This window comes from Tursiops truncatus, chromosome 3 (assembly GCF_011762595.2).
Source record: "Tursiops truncatus isolate mTurTru1 chromosome 3, mTurTru1.mat.Y, whole genome shotgun sequence".
Classification (NCBI taxonomy): Eukaryota; Metazoa; Chordata; class Mammalia; order Artiodactyla; family Delphinidae; genus Tursiops; species Tursiops truncatus.
In genome coordinates this window covers 34,634,311-34,652,290 of record NC_047036.1, presented here as the reverse complement: position 1 = coordinate 34,652,290, position 17,980 = coordinate 34,634,311, and the positions used below count along the sequence as shown (strand labels likewise).

The 17,980-nt window shown below is 38.6% G+C and overlaps 1 protein-coding gene across 5 annotated transcripts; it reads right to left on the bottom strand.

The window, feature by feature from the left end:
• Positions 1-438: 438 nt before the first annotated feature.
• Positions 439-14,062, bottom strand: FBXO4 (F-box protein 4). Of its 5 annotated transcripts, none has more exons than XM_073802087.1 (7): positions 13,850-14,062; positions 11,632-11,867; positions 9,367-9,587; positions 5,508-5,583; positions 5,222-5,397; positions 1,200-1,395; positions 439-822 (listed from the first exon to the last, which is right to left on the bottom strand). In XM_073802087.1, exons 1-7 carry the CDS (start codon positions 14,036-14,038, stop codon positions 795-797), a joined length of 1,122 nt encoding a protein of 373 aa, XP_073658188.1. In that variant the 5' UTR covers positions 14,039-14,062; the 3' UTR covers positions 439-794. The 5 variants fall into 5 exon arrangements, with proteins under 5 accessions (XP_073658188.1, XP_073658189.1, XP_019785643.2 ...); XM_073802088.1 differs by having other exon boundaries at positions 1,215-1,395; XM_019930084.3 differs by having other exon boundaries at positions 1,220-1,395.
• Positions 14,063-17,980: the final 3,918 nt, after the last annotated feature.

Here is a 17,980-nt window from a genome sequence, read left to right as displayed (position 1 = left end):
ACTGTAATGTTTCCTCTGCAAAGTTCAAGCAATTAGTGAATAGGAGGTCATATGATCATGAGCGTCTCTGGAATATTTCCTCTATGAGTAAGGAATAAAATTTGGCTTTAGCACCTCATGAGCTTTCAAAGTTATTGGAAAAGAGCAAGAATTTCCAGTTATTTTCACTGAATTAGTATTGAATATGATACAAAGTTAATTCCTACTGTTTCAGAAAAGAAACAGAAGTTGTATGGCCATAATAGTAAATGAAATTCCAGTGAATATTCAGTTTTAAATAGTACATTTATTAAAAATAGATAGAAACTTATTTTTTGATAACCAGTTAAGGACCTTTGAAAATAACCTATTGAAAGCTTAGTAAATTTGCTATTCCCCACTATAGCAATCTTTGAAACGAAAAGAAGAGAAACCACAAAGAATGAGAGAGGCATAAACTTGTTTTTCCAGAATTTAATATTAAAAATATATATATATATATGTATATATAAGTTATTTTAAAATATTAAAAGGTTCATTTTGGGGCCAAATGCTAGCACTGAAACTTTTTTCTTGTAATTAAGGTAAAAAGTAAAAATTATATTAAAAAATAGAGTAGCTACAGCTGTCCAATATAAACCCTACCTGCAAAAAGGCAGGGCAGAATGAGCTGACTTGAGCAAATATCCACATCACGACCTTAGTAACAAGTTCCAAATGCTTTCTTTCAGTTCCCAAGGTCTAAAAGGAGGATCATCTTGCATGCTTAGATTCTACTTCTTCAAGAATCCACTGAATGCCATTCAAAAAACCAGTTAAAGTTTCAGCCTCTGTATCCTGGACCTATGAGCAAATAAAAGAGATTACTGTCAATAAGAAACTGAGTGAAAAATCTTATAATTAAGTGGGACATTTTCCTGGACACTCAAAAAAGAACAGGACTAAAAAGATCCCAATAGACTTTGGGTGAGTCACTCAAGTTTGGTCTTCTAGAGAGCTTAGATTATAAAATATCATCTTCTCTTCTGTCTTATAATTACTACCAATATGAGGTTTATTACTTATCTCAGAGGTCAGCTTTGATACCAAATATCTCCCACAAATTAAGCTACTAAAACTGACTTTTAGAATGTTATTTTATTAAAGAGAATGAGTAGAAAAGAATTTTAAAAATAAAAATCAATTAGAAAGAGTGAAAAATAAAATGAGATTTTTCTCACCAGAGAAAATTGTACCTTACCATCCATGGGTGGCTTAGATGATTCAGACGCAGCTCATGGGCCAAATAAAAACAGGGCATTCTTTTTACATTAGCTTGAGAAATACAAGATAAAACCAGCATTGGTCTTCTTGCAGATCCAAAAGCTGGATCTGTCATTGCCATAATACGAGAAAATTCATCTTGCCATTCATGTCCTAAGGAATGTAGTCAAAACCCTTAATTTGCATTACTTGTAATGACTTAAAAAATAATAAAATTAAAAACTAACAAAACAAGGGAAGCAAAAAATTACCAGGATCCAAACATAACAAACTGCCTCTATTGCTGTGTTCATTTACTGATCTTTCGTAAAACTACATTAATCAGCCTTGCAAGGACAAGAATTTAGGTGAAATCAGAGAGCACAAAAACAGTACCACTCAGATGTTTCTATGGTTTAAAAGCAAAAATACTTTGATATAGATATTTTCCTCTCACAAATTCTGTAGCTGTCACTATCCTTTCTTTCAAAGGCCATAGTTTCCAAAATTTAAACATATAATTGAGTCTAGCTTTTTTATCCAAACTGAAAATCTCTGCCTTTCATTGGAGTGTAAATCACTGACATTTTGTGGTAGGCAGAATTCTAAAATGACCCCAATGACTCATACCCCAGTATAATCCCTTCTCCTCTGAGTGTGGGAGGAATCTGTTAATACAGTGGGATTATCACTGACATGATTAGGCTATACTATAAGACACAGCTGACTTCAAGAAAGGGAGATTAAACTCAGTGAGCCTAACCTAATCAGGTGATCCCTTAAAACAGATGAGATTCTACCTAGTGAGAGAGACTCTCCATTGCTGGATTTGAAGACAGAGGGAGTCACATGACAAGGAATGACGATGGCCTGTGAAGCTGAGAGCTGCCCCAAGCTGACAGCCAGCAAGGAAACAGGGATCTCAGCCATACAACAGTAAGGAGCTGAATTCAGCCAATAACTGAGTGAGCTAGAAAGCAGATTTTTCCCTAGAGCCTCCAGAAAGGGATGTAACCCATCTGACACCCTAATTTCAGCCTCTGAGACCTAGGCTGAGAACCCAGCCATGCTGTGCTCAAGACTTCAGACATAGAGAACTCTGAGCTAATAAACAGATGTTGTTTTAAGCCACTAGGTTGGCAGTAATTTGTTACATATTAATAGAAAACAAATAAACATTTAATGTAATTATCAACACAGTACATTTAAATCTATCATATACCTATTGAATTTTGACTTGTTCCATCTATTCTTTGTTCCTTTTCCTGCCTTCTTTTGAACTGACTTTTTTAATGATTCCATTTTATCTTCACTACTGGCTTATTTAACTATACCTCTGTTACACTTCTTTTTAGTGGTTGCTCAAGGATTTACAATGTATATTTTAAACTTACAACAGTCTACTTCTTTGTTTAGTTTTTATTTTATTTATTTATTTGACTGCATTTGGGTCTTCGTTGCTGCGTGCAGGCTTTCCCTAGTTGTGGCGAGCGGGGGCTCCTCTTCGTTGCGGTGTGCAGGCTTCTCATTGTGGTGGCTTCTCTTGTTGCAGAGCATGGGCTCTAGGCACGTGGACTTCAGTAGTTGTGGCACATGGGCTCAGTAGTTGTGGCTCGTGGGCTCTAGAGCGCAGCCTCAGTAGTTGTGGCACACGGGCTCAGTTGCTCCATGGCATGTGGGATCTTCCCAGCCCATGGCTCGAACCCATGTCCCCTGCATTGACAGGTGGATTCTTAACCACTGTGCCACCAGGAAAGTCCCTAACAGTCTACTTTTAAAAAGTATTATATAACTTCACATATAGAACCTCATAATACTATATTTCCATTTCTGCCTTTCCATGCTGTGTAATATTGTTACAATATATTTTATTTAAAAAATATCATAAGCCCATAATACATTGTTACTGTTTATCCTTTACATAATGATAAATAAATTAAAATTAGAAAAAAATATTTTATGTATAGCTATATTGTTTAGATCCCAAGGTTCTTCATTTCTTTTTGTAGATGCAGTTTTCTACCTGGTATCATATTCTTCTGCCTGAAGAGTTTCCTTTAATATTTCTTGTTATACAAATCTGCTGACTGAACGTTCTCAGATTTTGTTTGTCTGAAAAAAGTGTTGATTTTGCCTTCATTTCTGAAAGATGTGTTTGCTGGGTATTAGATTTCCTCCCCCTTGAATACTATAAAGATTTCCCTTCATTACCTTCTGGCTTACAGCAAAATTCTGTCAGAAAGTCTCTGTCCTTATCTTTGGCCCTCTATATGTATGTTTTGTTTTGCTCTGGTTGCCTTCAAGATATTCTCTTTACCTTTGGTTTTCATCAGTTTGGCTATGATGTATCTGTATTTTTTATTTATCAGGTTTGGAGTTCTTTGTGAATCTTGGATCTGTGGTTTATTCTCTTTCAGTAATTTTGAAATAGTTTTGGTCATTATCTGTTCAGAAATTTCTTTTTCCCTGTTCTTACTCCTTTCATGTTTTGGGACTCCAATCACATATAAATTGAATCAGGGGTCAGCATACCACACTCTGAAGATCTGTTTTTATAAATAAATTTCTTTGTGAAACAGCCATGTCCATTCATTTGCAAACTGTCTATGGCTACTTTTGCACTATAATAGCAGAGGTGAGTAACTGTGACAGACTGTATGGCTCACATGTCTAAAATATTTACCATATGGACCTTTAAGAAAATGCCAACCCCTGAGTTAGATCACTTAATAGGTTCCCCCAGCTCTTGAATGTTTTGTCCTCCACCCCTACTCTTTTTTCTCTTTGTGTTTTAATTTGGGTAATTTCAATTGATCTATCTTCACATTCACAAAAGGTTTCCTTTGTTAATATGTCCACTGAAGGAACTGTTCACCTGTTATCATATTTTTCGTATTTAGCATTCCCATTTTACTTTTTCATAGCTTCCTTCTCTCTGCTGAAAATCCCTATTTGTTCACATATATTGTCCATCTTTTCCACTAGATTCTTTAACATATTAATCATAGTTCTTTTAATGTCTCTTTCTGAGAGGGCTAACATCCAGGCCATCTCTGTGTCTAATTCCATCGAATGCTTTATCACTTGACAATGGGTCATTTCATTTTGATATTTTTTTGTATCTTATAATTTTTAATTTAACACCAGATGTTTTATGTGGAAGAACAGAAGAGACTGAGGTAAAGGATTTACTTCTAGAAATGGACACGATTCTTCTGTTAGGCCATTAATGCAGTGGGATGAGTCCAGCTAGTCAGTAATTGAGCTGCATTTGCCTTTTGTTGCTATAGTTAATTTCAGTGCACCATAAACTGTAAATTCTTTCAGCAGTGGGATGCTGCTATCTTGTTCCGAGTGAGAATAATATATTGTATATTTATACCCTATCTTATTCACAGAGGATTTGGGAAAGAAATTACAATACTGGCTTGTGGCCCAATAATATTCTATTTTCATGCTATTTATCACACTGTGAATGGCAATTATTCAGAATATATGGATAGTGTTCTTAACTAATCTACTTAAAGTAAACACTCCACCCCACACATCTCTCTACTATCTGGATAATTAAAATAAAGGTAAAATTTTTCATTTACCTGCATAAATTATTTGAATAGGGCCAAAAGCAGACAAAACACCAATAACAAAAAGTGTAGAAGCATAAAACAACAAAAAAACACTATGTAGTTATAGTATCAAACTTCGGTGTGCATCAGAATTCTGTAAAGCTTGTTAAAAAAACAGATGCCCAAAACACAACCCAAATCTATGAGTCATAATCCACCAGGGTAGGAATCAGGCAGCTGCGTTTTTAACAAGATCCCTCAGTGATCCTAATGCACATCAAGTTTTGGGAATCCAATATTAACAGTAATAACAGAATCACATTGATAAAATTAGCCATGATATTCTTAACAAGCCACAGTAAAGCCTAAAAACATACTTTCTTATTTGCTTTGCAAAGAAGGCACTTTTAAAAAGAAAATAAGATAATACTTACTTTTATGAGCTTCAGCATTTGCAACATAGATGAACCCATCAACAACTTCACACACCTTCTGAATTTGTGGAATTACACTGTACCGGCTTCCCTGTTGATCATCCCCTTCATTCTGTATACTGAACATCTTGTTAACTGCACTTGTATGTTCTTCTCTTGCTCTATCTCTTTCCTTTCTATAAGAAAAATGTAAATACAGAACATAAACAGACACTAAACAGACTTCACCCCCCTAAAATATTCCATTACTGATGTCTCAGATAGGTTGCCAAGTAGGTAGCCTTACCTTGTAGTTGAATATAATATTAGGATGTTGAATTTATGCTGGTTGCTCAACTGAAAACTGACTCCTGATCCAATACCTAAAGGAGAAAATTAGTTATCAAATCAAGTCATTAATAAAGACAGCAAAAGATGAGAATGAAAAAAATTACCTGGTATAAGTAAAAAGAGTAAATGAAAAACTATGACAAGTGATACATATAGCTTTGAAATAAAATGAAATGTTTGTGTTGAAGAAAAGATGCCGTAAGCAATTTTCATTCACATAGTAATAAACTATGGATATAGAAGAAAAAACTGCTAGACTTTAACATTCCTTTTTTTTTTTTTTTTTTTTTTTTTGGTACGCAGGTCTCCCACTGCTGCGGCCTCTCCCGTTGCGGAGCACAGGCTCCGGATGCGCAGGCTCCAGATGCGCAGGCTCAGCGGCCATGGCTCACGGGCCCAGCCGCTCCGCGGCATGTGGGATCCTCCCGGACCGGAGCACGAACCCGTGTCCCCTGCGTCGGCAGGCGGACTCTCAACCGCTGCGCCACCAGGGAAGCCCTAACATTCCTTTTCATACCATCATCACTATCATCATTAACTTTATCATCATCCTCTCAGTAGCAGCTGCATCGCAACAGCTACTACTATTTATCCTCAATACTAAGGCTTAGTTTCACTTCTTTTATGTTTCTCATTAGTCTTATACTCCACGTACACATTTAACCAAATGGCTTTTTTTCCCCACTCTGAAAAGCTGTTTTTAAATTCATGGCACCTTAGAAAACTGAGGAAATATGGCAGACACTGAAATTTTGAATTGGACTTGGGCTAGAATCCTGAATTTGCCACATATGCCCATGTTTCTGTGAGCCTGCTTTGACATCAAAATATAGAAATAATACACACTTTTTAGGGTTATTGTAAGCATTAAATGAGATCACATATGTAAAACACCTACGGAGTGACTGGTAAGTAACAGGTGCTAAACACTAGCTTCTTACTTTTTTTTTTTTTTTTGCGGTACGCGTCCCTCTCACCGCCGTGGCCTCTCCCGTTGCGGAGCACAGGCTCCGGACACACAGGCTTAGCAGCCATGGCTCACGGGCCCAGCCACTACGCGGCATGCGGGATCCTCCCGGACCGGGGCACGAACCCGCGTCCCCTGCATCGGCAGGCGGACCCCCAACCACTGCGCCACCAGGGAAGCCCGCTTCTTACTATTTTATACCTAAATTATTCAACATTGTCATTTGTCCTTCTTTCTTAACTCCTTCCCTCCTTTGGCTGTGTTAACACTACCGGGCTGATTCTCCTCTTGCCTCCTGGAAAGATCCTTTTCCTCTTCCTTGGCTTTACCTCTTTTTACTATATAAATGTCCTCTTAGATCTGTCTACTTCTCTCCATCCTCACCCCCACCTTTTAGTTTAAATTATTATCTCTCACCTGTACTTCTGTAATCATTTCTAACTAGTCTCCTAAATCCACTTCTGCCCCCTACTATCCATTCTTATGACAGCAGCTGGAGAGATTGCTTTAAAATGCTTTTAATTACATCTCTTCCCTTCAAAGCCCCTGCTCTTCAGATAAACAAAATTTTAATATAATCTGGCCTCTACTCACCTCATTAGGACAACTCCATCTTTCATATCCTTAATCCCTGCATAACCACTCTAGGTATTTAAAGCAGCTACGCCGTGCCATCTTATGTCACCATTCTGGGCAACACATATATAGAGATCTTGGTGGCTGGGACTGCAAGCATCCCAGGCAAAGTGGCCCTAGTCCTCCCGCCACCAGGGGCCTCCCCAGAGAGATCACAGAAACAAATTCTACCATGTCTCTAATCTTTGTTTACATCAGTTTAACTTCCAGAAATTACCCTCTCAACACATCTAACCTCAGCCCAGTATGATTCTCATGTTGTTTTGCCCCACCTTGCCAATGACTCATCCCTCCACTCTTCCCTGACCTTGCAGGGTCTGAGGCACAATTAGATGGGCAATTTCAAACAATCACTCCAGCTGCTGTCTGGAGAATGAAATTGCCATTTCACTATCAGCAAATTTCCCCATATCCCCAACCTCTTCTTGAAGGGTTCCTTCCACCTCATGGCCCTACCTGAAACTAGCCTGTCCCTAGGTGCCACTTCTCTTAACAGTGGGGTCTCAAGTAACAAAGTTACCTATTCTCTCACATCTCAGGGTAAAGAGATGAGGTGAATGGTCTCTTTACTCCTCAATGCCATGTCTTAACCATTACTCACCAACCCTCTTGAAAAAACTCCATCTCTCTGAGACACACACACCATTTAGCTGTAATACCATCTCCTGTCCTTAACCTTGTCATTTATGAATCTCCTTTTGATAACCCCTTCCTCCAAACATTCACTGATGATTTCAGCACCTAGCTTACAATATTCCTCTCTATCGTCAGAAACTTCCAAGTCCATGTGGACTTCATATGATTCCCAAATCTTCATTTCTAGCCCAGATCTTTCTCTTGAGATATGGATGCATAAAGTAATCCATAAAGTCATTCGTTCATTCACTCATCAAATGTATATTGAATGCCTACTATGTGCCTGGCACCACAGCTAAGAATAAAGCTGACAAGATTTCTGCCCTAATGGAGCTTCCATTCAAGTGGCTAGCTTATAGCAGGCATCTCTACTTGTATCAAAACTTTCTCTTCCTCCTGTGCTTCCTTAACCTAGTGAATGGCACCATCATCCAATATGAAAATCAGACCAAAAACCAGGAATTATCCGTATTACTGCTAACACACATTGAGTCAATTCTATATCCTTCATATTTTTATCACAATATTGTAGTGGTTTCTTAACTTCTAATCAGTTCTCCACTCAGGAGCCAGAGTGATCTATCCAAAATGCCATCTTGATCATCTTACTTCTCTGCTTAAAATCCTTCAACAAATGCTTGACATACAAGCGTCTTCTCACCTGGCCCCACTCTGGACACACAAAGCTACTTCAAGTGTGTCATGCACACTCAGAACTCTGGGATTTTAGAAATGTAGTTCTCACTGCTTAGAATATTTTACCCTTTTTTTTGATGGCCTACCCCTACTTATCCTATTGACTCATGTAAGGCATCAGGTTCAATGCAGAGCCTTCTCTGACCCTTACCTTTCTACACAGGAGCTAATTACACCACATTCTAATCACCTGTATACATGTCTCTGCCCTCCTTTAGACCAAGTACCTTTCAGGGCAAACAGGAGATTTCTGATGTTGTTTGTTTTAAATCTCTGCATCTTTAGTATCTAATAGGTACTCTCAATAAACGAATTAAGTAAAGCACAAGCTAGTCTACACTGTTATGCATGTTTATTATACATCCTGCTTACGAAACTAACTACATGGCTGTTGTTGCTATTGTTTATCATAGAAATAAAGGTAAGGTGATAATTTAGCTCTTTTTTGAAATTCCAATATATATCAAAGTACTCTGCATATAGTAGGTGCTGAATGGATTTTGCTGTTAACATTCTTTTAAAATATGGTAAATGTACAAATATAACTTTTTTATAACATCTTTATTGGAGTATAATTGCTTTACAGTGGTGTGTTAGTTTCTGCTTTATAGCAAACAAATATAACATTTTGACAACATACAATTTGCTTTCACATAATCTCATATTCTGGACTGAGAAAGTAAGAGAAAGCTTACCTCTTATAAAAAGTAAATTAATTCTTTCAGTCCATAGAGACCTGAGGGCTCCCATGCACCAAATTAGTATATTTCATTACAACAAAGAGTTAATTAATTTAAAAACTAATTTCTTTCTATTTAACATTAGAGTCAAGCTCAAAGTGTTTGAATTATTATGTACTGTAGATTAACATGAAAATTACCATCAATCTGCCTCTGAGGCAAACCAGCTGTTGGGCAAAGCTCCTCGGAAGACATCAAGCTCAACACCAAAGATGTATTTAGTTCTTCCAAACCTGGTCCAAACATGGCAAATCGTGGTTCATTCTGAATGATCAATGAGTGTAAAAATGAGGTGACAGCTCCATACATAGGACGGCTAGATTTTGAGGCTCTTCTTGTATATGGACAGCACATTTTATAGCTGTATAAAATTGTCACAATTAGAAAATTAACACAAACACTTAGCCAGTTATTCATTAAACAATATATAATGTATTGAGAACTTGCTAGACAAAAGGGATATAATGATTATACAGTCCCAATCCTCATGAAGGGCAGTGGAGGACAGGCACCATTATAACACGTATGCCGAGTTCCATGACAGAAAAAAGCACAAGATGCTATGGGAGTAGTAGTGGTCTAGTAGCTGAGGAGGTCTTCCTTGGGAATCAGTTACTTACTTTCTAATTTTTCATTTAGATTCTCTCATGAAACACTTGGTCTAACACGTGTTTCAATGCTTAAAATTCACTACATAAAGCAGTGATTCTCAACCTGGGGAGATTTTGCACCCCCAGGGAACATTTCCTAAGGTCTAGAGTCCAGGGATGCTGTTAAACATCGTACAATGCACACAAAAGACAGTTCCCATAACATCTGGTCCAAAATGTCAATAGTGCCAAGACTGAGAAACCCTGTACTAAACATAAACTACATAGTTAGTATAAATGTCCCTAGAGATAAAAAAGAAAAAAAAATTACTGAAGCTACCAATATAACCAAATTTCTTAGGGTACTTCTATTAACAGTAACAGTTCAATAAGTATTAATCACAGGGCAGCTCAAATGTTCCTTATAGGTAACCTGGCAAACTAAGAATCATGTGAAAGAAACGACTCAACTTTTTCAATAGCTATAAATTTCTAAACTAGCAATTCAACATGTTATCAAAAATTAAAACAAAGTTACTCAAATCAAAATAAAACCTAAAGCCCTTTAAATCGAGCTGGTTAAGACAACAACTAACGTTACAAGACAATCATCTTTACTTGGGAACCTTGTAATTCAAGAAGGAAAAAAAAATGAACTTTGCAGCTATGTAGATCTGGCCAAGCCTCACCACTTTAATTAGTCATATAAGCCACTTATAGTCTAACCTTCAGTTTTTTCATCTGCATTATTTGAACAATAACAATCAATCCAGGGTCGTAAGGATCAGAAATAATTTATATGATCACAAATGGTCGTTATTACGATTATTACTATCCCTAGGAAAATGTGGTTCCACAGCACACAGAAACACTTGATGTTATGGTTGGCTGTGGGACAATGAAGAGGTAACACTAGCAAGTGAGAGTACAGTAGCACTTGTTAAAATTACATACATGTATATTTTAATCAAGTAGTCTCACAAGACTTGATGTAATGGCATCTGTATTGGAATAAGGAAAGATTCTGAATAACTTAAAATATGAAAAAAAGTCCCACATGTAGCTATTAAATCTACCACAGGAAAACAATTCTTACCTAACGCACAAATATTCTTTAAATTTTACTTACAATGCCTTAAATTTGGGGCTCTTAATAAAACAGGTTATATCCAGAACTAACGACATTACAGTCCCTTACAAATTATGCGACCTTAGACAAATCCATAACCATGCAGAATCTTCATTCCACATCCATAACACAAGGAAAATACCTTCTTATTGCGTGAGAATTAAATAAGTAAACATACATAAAACATCCATCATAGAATCCAATACACTATAGTTGCTCAACAAAATTAATTCTAATACATGATATTCGAAAATGTCAATGCATTTGGGTGATAACAAAATCTTATTTCCCATAAACTTAAGAATGGTTTTCTTCCATGCAAAAGAACTCCTGTCTGAACTCTGGCCTTTCCTTCTCTGGACATGGAAAAGTATTTATTTTAACAAAATGACAAGTGTTCTAAAGATAATGAAAATTTTAAGAAGTGTTTTACTTCTTGCCATATAAACTATCTATAATTATTCAAATACTCTACTTAGGTACTACAGGGAAATAACAAAATGTGAACGCTAAAAGGGTTCTATGAAGGAAGTTATTTTACCTAACCCCCAATTTTTACAAAACAACACTCAGACTCAAAATTCATGCAACAAATTAGTAGGAGGGCCAAGACTAACTTAGACTACTGACTTGTAATATAGTCAAATTTAATATCTTCTTTTTAATTCATAAAACTAGATACTTACACTGCCATGTAGTCAAAAAATGCACCATCAGTGACCTCAGATATAGGCTTTTTTAAGATTTCTAGATCTGGAAGAGACTTCCAGTCAACAGAAGACCAAGAAGGAAGATCCCGCAACAGAAAATATCTCCAAAGAATTGCATCTCGTACGGTTTCATTCCAATAATGACTTGTACTTCCCAAATGACATAGATCATGAGGTGAAAGAAATGACAAAATATATAGCTGTACATCAATCTGAAACAGAGGGAAGCAGCAAGTAGGTTAAAGGAATGAATAATTTATCTTGGTAAAAAGGTTTTTTAAATAATACATTACAGGGACTTTTAAAAATAATAAATTACAGGGACTTCCCTGTCGGCGCAGTGGTTAAGAATCCGCCTGCCAATGCTGGGAACACGGGTTCGAGCCCTGGTCCTGGAAGATGCCACATGCCGCGGAGCAACTAAGCCCGTGCGCTACAACTACTGAGCCTGCACTCTAGAGCCTGCAAGCCACAACTACTGAAGCCTTCACTCCTAAAGCCCGTGCTCCGCAACAGGAGAAGCCACCGCAATGAGAAGCGCGCGCACCTCAATGAAGAGTAGCCCCCGCTCACCGCAATTAGAGAAAGCCCACGCACAGCAATGAAGACCCAATGCAGCCAAAAATAAATAAATTTATATTAAAAAAATAAATAATTACAAATAAATAATTATATTATACTAGGAAACCAAAGGTCAACTGAACAGTGTATCATTTGAATAATTAAATCTATCATGATAAATTACAAAATCAACAGTTTTTATACTAAATAACAAAAAATCAACTTAACAGTCTTTTTTTTTTTTTTGCAGCGGCATGTGGAAGTTCCCTGACCACGGATGGAACCTGTGCCCCTTGCAGTGGAAGCACAGTCTTAACCACTGGACCACCAGGGAATTCAACAGTCATTATTTTTAATGATGAAATCTATCATGCTGAAGTTATTTCCTGTCTCAGGACAGAATCATAATGAACATTTCATTTTTGACACATCGAAACATTCCTGAAATACCTCCCATTGTTCTGGTATTTTTCAAGTAAAATAAGCACTTCATTTAATTTTTCCTTATGGATATTCTGCCCCACCATTTATTTGAATGAACTGCTTAATGAAATAATTTATTCTTCAAAATAAAATCTTTATCAAGCGGACAAACTTCTGATTTTATCATTACATCAAATCAAGAGTAAATCTGTCACCTGAGCTCTTCTGTAAAATCTGTTATTTCAGAGAACCTCTGCAAGGAGAACTATGGAGGCAACCTAAGCCTGCAGTTTTTTAATTTCTGATGGACCTCAGAGAGTCAACAGTCCAGCTGAGATACAGCATTTTAATAATTTCTAAGAAATTCTCCTCTCTCCGTTTTCCTATCTACCTGAAAAGTTTAACAATGAAAAATGTGTGTAATTCTCGTGGCCTGCTGTAACTTGAGGCCCTTGTAACTTAGTCATTTACTTTCTCGCATTTTAAGATTTTTTTTTGATGTGTACCATATTTAAAGTCTTTATTGAATTTGTTACCATACTGCTTCTGTTTATGTTTTGGTTTTTTGGCCAGAGGCATGTGGGATCTTAGCTCCCCACCAGGGATCCACCTGCACCCCCTGCAGTGGAAAGGGAAGTCTTAACCACTGGACCGCCAGGGAAATCCCTAGTCATTTACTTTCAATTGTCAGTTTTGTCACTTGAAATACAGGTAAGATAACAGTCGCAAAATCCTAGGAGAGTGTGTGTTTTGCGGGACCGCCAGGTGTTTCGGTACATGGAAGCTGGGATGATAGATGCTGAGAACACAAGACACTGGACGCTTTCCATGATTTCCAGAACGTCTGGCATGGTCTCCGCGTTTCCTTAACCTGATGTTCAGGGTGCCCCAGTCCCTAGACCTGTTTTGGGGGTAGAAGACCGGAGGGTGACCTGGCTGCTTGCCAGGGCACAACCTGCAGGTGAGTTTCGGGGCGACCTTCGGCCCAGCTGCGGGGCACCACGGGTCAACGCCAAGGCGTTTCTGCTCAACTGCTGCCCCCAGGTGATGACACTGCCCGGAATGGCTGCAGGGACGAGGCCAGACACAGGCCGAGCCCAGGGAGGCTCCCCCCCGCCCCCCGCCGCCGCCGCGGCCCCCAGAGGCCGCCCCGGCGAGCGCCCCTCCCGGCCCTGCCCGCGGTCCTCCGCGGGTGGCGGCCGACGCTCACCGGCAGCCGCGTTAGCGAGCTGGCCTCCTCGTCCGCCTCCTCCGGGGAGGACCTCGGAGCCGCCCTCTCCTTGCCCACCGCCTGCCAGAAGTTCCTCCAGCCGCTGAGGAAGGCAGCCTCCAGGCGGCCCCAGTCGCTGTGGTGAGGCTGACGGGTGACGCCTCCGCTGCGCGGCTCGCTTCCCGCCATGGCTGCCGACGCCGCACGTGACGCGCCGCAGGGTGACGCCGGCGTGTCCGACCCCAGCTCCCCGCCCCGCCCCGCCCCGCCTCCGCTCCCTCCCTTCCCCCACCCCCCGTTGCCGCCTCCATCCCCCCCCCCCAGCCCCCGCACCCCCGGTGGAGAGGCCTCCAGAGACGGGGACAGAACTGAGAGATGGCCCGATTGAGCGTGGTTCCCAGCTGAGCTTGAGGTTCCAGCCGACAATCACTGCTCCCCTTACTCCACGCCTCAACCTTAGGCGCGCCGACCTCACCCGTTGGTATAAAACCTCTCGCCCTTTGACCCTTTATAACTTCGTTACTTCACCCAAGGTGGGTCCCTCTGTCTGGGACCCATTTCCACTTTGCCTGGGTCTGGGAGACTCTTACTTATGCAAAAGATGGTAGCCCTCTTCCACTATCTGGGGCTTAGTATCTCTACGTAATCTGGTTTAAACTGTCAACCAGCACTTGAGTGCAATTTCCAGGCCATGCAGCTATCCCTTCTCTTCGTGAGAATATTCAAATATGGAAATTTCTAAATTTCGGAATCAGCCTCCGTCCACCGTTGTCTTATGTCAATTGTCAAAATCTTCTCTCACATATTACCCAAATCAGCCATTTAAAAAAATTAATCTATTTTTTGTTGTTGCAACTTTTTTATTTAAGCATAGTTGATTTAGTGTTGTGTTAATTTCTACTAGACAGCAAAGTGATTCAGTTATACGTATATACATTCTTTTTTATATTCTTTTCTATTATGGTTTAGCACAGGCTATTGAATATAGTTCCTGTGCGGTTCAGTAGGACCTTGTTGTTTATCCATTCTATATATAATAGTTTGCATCTGCTAACCCAGAACTCCCACCCCATCCCTCCCCCACGCCTTGGCAACCACAAGTCTGTTCTCTATGCCTGAGTCTGTTTCTGTTTTGTAGATATGTTCATTTGTGTCATATTTTAGATTCCACATATAAGTGGTATCTTTATGGTATTTGTCTTTCCCTGTCTGACTTACTTCACTTAGTAGGGTAATCTATAGGTCCATCCATGTTGCTGCAAATGGCATTATTCTTTTTTATGGCTGAGTAATATTCCATTGTATATATATGTACCACATCTTATTTATCCATTCATCTGCCAATGGACATTTAGTTTGTTTCCATGTCTTGGCTATTGTGAATAGTGCTACTATGAACATAGGAGTGCAGTATTTTTTGAATTTTAGTTTTGTCCAGATATATGTCTAAGAGTGGGAAATTAATCCCATTTTTTAATAGTCTTCAAAATAGAAGACAGGATCAGCAACTTCATAAAACCATTCAGGTCTTTAAGGATCATGATAGGCTACAGGGAACATACACATACCTTGTGTGTATGTACAAATATTTAAAGACATACATATATTTAACATAATATATATTCACCTCTCTGCCTCTCTCCCCCTATCTGTATCTATATCCATATTTGATCTATATTCCACATAGCAGAGCGCCATAATGCTTAACGGACACAGGGCTTATCGGTTTGTATTTGCACTTCAAAAGTAAGTATCTGGGGATCTAAATGTCAAATAACAGAAACTCAATAAAGCCCAATAACTGAGGTTCTGTGAGATCTGAATTTAGTTTCATTATTTATCTTGCATGCCACTGCCAGGGGCCAATAACCAACCCACTTGAAGGCTTAGTTCTGTGAGGCTGTCCAGACCAGAAAAAGAGCCATGAATTAATTGGCATTTCTCCTACCTCTCTAGGAACAAGAAAGAACTAACACAAGAAAAAAAAAAAAATCAGTTTAAGTATGGAGTACTGAAATGGTTCTAAGCTTTCTTAGAAAGAAAGTGACATTTGTAAAATAATGTGTTCAAATAATTTTTTATTATGGAAAAATTTGAATACATATATAGGAATATGAGTGAATAATAAAATGAAATAAACTGTATTTACTAGCTCAGATTCTAGTTACCAATGATTGTTTTTTGTTTACAAGGTGCAAAATGTTGCTTTTCAAATTTTGTAATTCCTTTTATTAGATGAATTAAAGAAAAATTGTCCCTCATCAACCATTTGACTGCCCTGCCCAAGAACTGAATCGGCCTTATCTCTAAGGAGCCCTAGTTCGTTTTAATGGGAAATGGTATTTAGACATTATTTAATGGTCTTCATACTGTTATTTCCCATTCAAATTTAAAATTACAGAATTTTTACTTACCTTATTCAGTTTCATGTCTCTTTTCTCTTACACTGAAAATCCTCAATACATTTCTGATTTTCATAGTTATTAACAATGTAAGTACCGAGGAGTTTGATTTCTTTCTAGCTCCTTTTGCCCTTGGGGATATCCCACTAGGGGTGTGAAAATTTTGTGCTTTAAAGATAACTGATACATTCCTGTGTGTTGAAGCCACCAACTTGCTACATAATTACAGCTCATTTGTTTCATTTTGCTTTGGATTTTTAGGGGTTTTCTTTCATTCTGATGTAAAAAATACAAAATTCAGCATATATTCAGAGAAGTCTAGTTTCCATCCTGATCCCCTCCAACTGGTTCCTCTGCCCCCATCTCCCACTTCCACCATAGGTAACCGTTTTTTAAAGTTTTTTTTTTTAAATATAAGCAAACAAGATTATTACACACATTTATACTCTTTCTTAAATAAATAGTACTATACACCTTCTCCACCTTGTTTTTCACTTAATATGGCCACTCCATAGCATTTTACAGAAATATTCCTCTTTGGTTTTTAAAGCTACATGCTACTCAATCATGTGGATTTAGCAGTTTAATCTATTTTTAAATAGGGTATCCATAATATTTAGATGACTAATATTAATTAAATGCATCTGACTTGTGAGATAAGAGACCAAAAGGTAAGAGTGAGACCAGAAGCCAAGTCAGTCAAGCTGATTGGTAAATGTGGAAGTTAGTATACAGCAGGTATATATACTTTTGGAGTCTGAGGCTGAAAACTTATGAAAATTAATTGTAGGTTTTCTCCCAGCCACACTTATTACAAACATTTAAGATGCCTATACAGCCAGTGATTTCTTCTCTGAAAACTTCTTCCCATTTAGAATGGCCACCACCACTTGTACTGAGCAAAGGGCAGTGAGTGCTCACCGGTCAGAACAAGAGTTTGTCACTCAATTATTCTGGTTCCTGAGTATTATGGTACTTTTTAGCATGATGAGTGAGGTGTGCCAATACATAGAACTGGCCATTAAGGAAAATAACTTTTGAGCTCTTACCATGTGCTAGGCATTGAACTAAGCACTCTGAATATTAACTCATTTATTCTTCAATAACCCGTGAAGTGGATATTATTATTATTCCTGTGTTAATAAAATGCTAAGGCACAGAAAGGTTAAATAATTTATATGGAATCACACAGCTAGGAAACAACAGAGCTGGGATTTAATCAGGCCTCTACCCATATTCCTAACCACTAAACCACCCTGTCTGAAAGTTATCAGGACCAGAAGAAATAATATCGTCAGTATGTTACCAAACCAAACTTGGGTCCATTTGCCCTTATGCAGTAAAGCCAATCTATTGACACTAGGTTGTGGTGAAGGAAAGCGCAGCATCTACCTCAGGCGCCAAACAAGGAGCATGCACAGCTAATGCTCAAAAGACCCAAATTCTCTGATGGCTTGCAGAGAAAGGTTTTTAAAGACAGGGCGAGGGAGAGGGTTGCGGGGTGCATGGTCAGTTCGTGGACACTCCTGATTGGTTGGTGATGAGGTAATCGGGAGTCAGCAACATCAACCTTCTGGTTCCAACCAGTCTGGGGTCTATGTGCTTGTGGGTAGCATATAGTTAACTTCTTCCACCTGGTGGGATTTTCAGGATTTGCAAAACAGCTCTAAGGGTATGGCTCAGAATATTATCTATAACCCTTGAGGAGGAACGAAAGGTCCTTGACTTT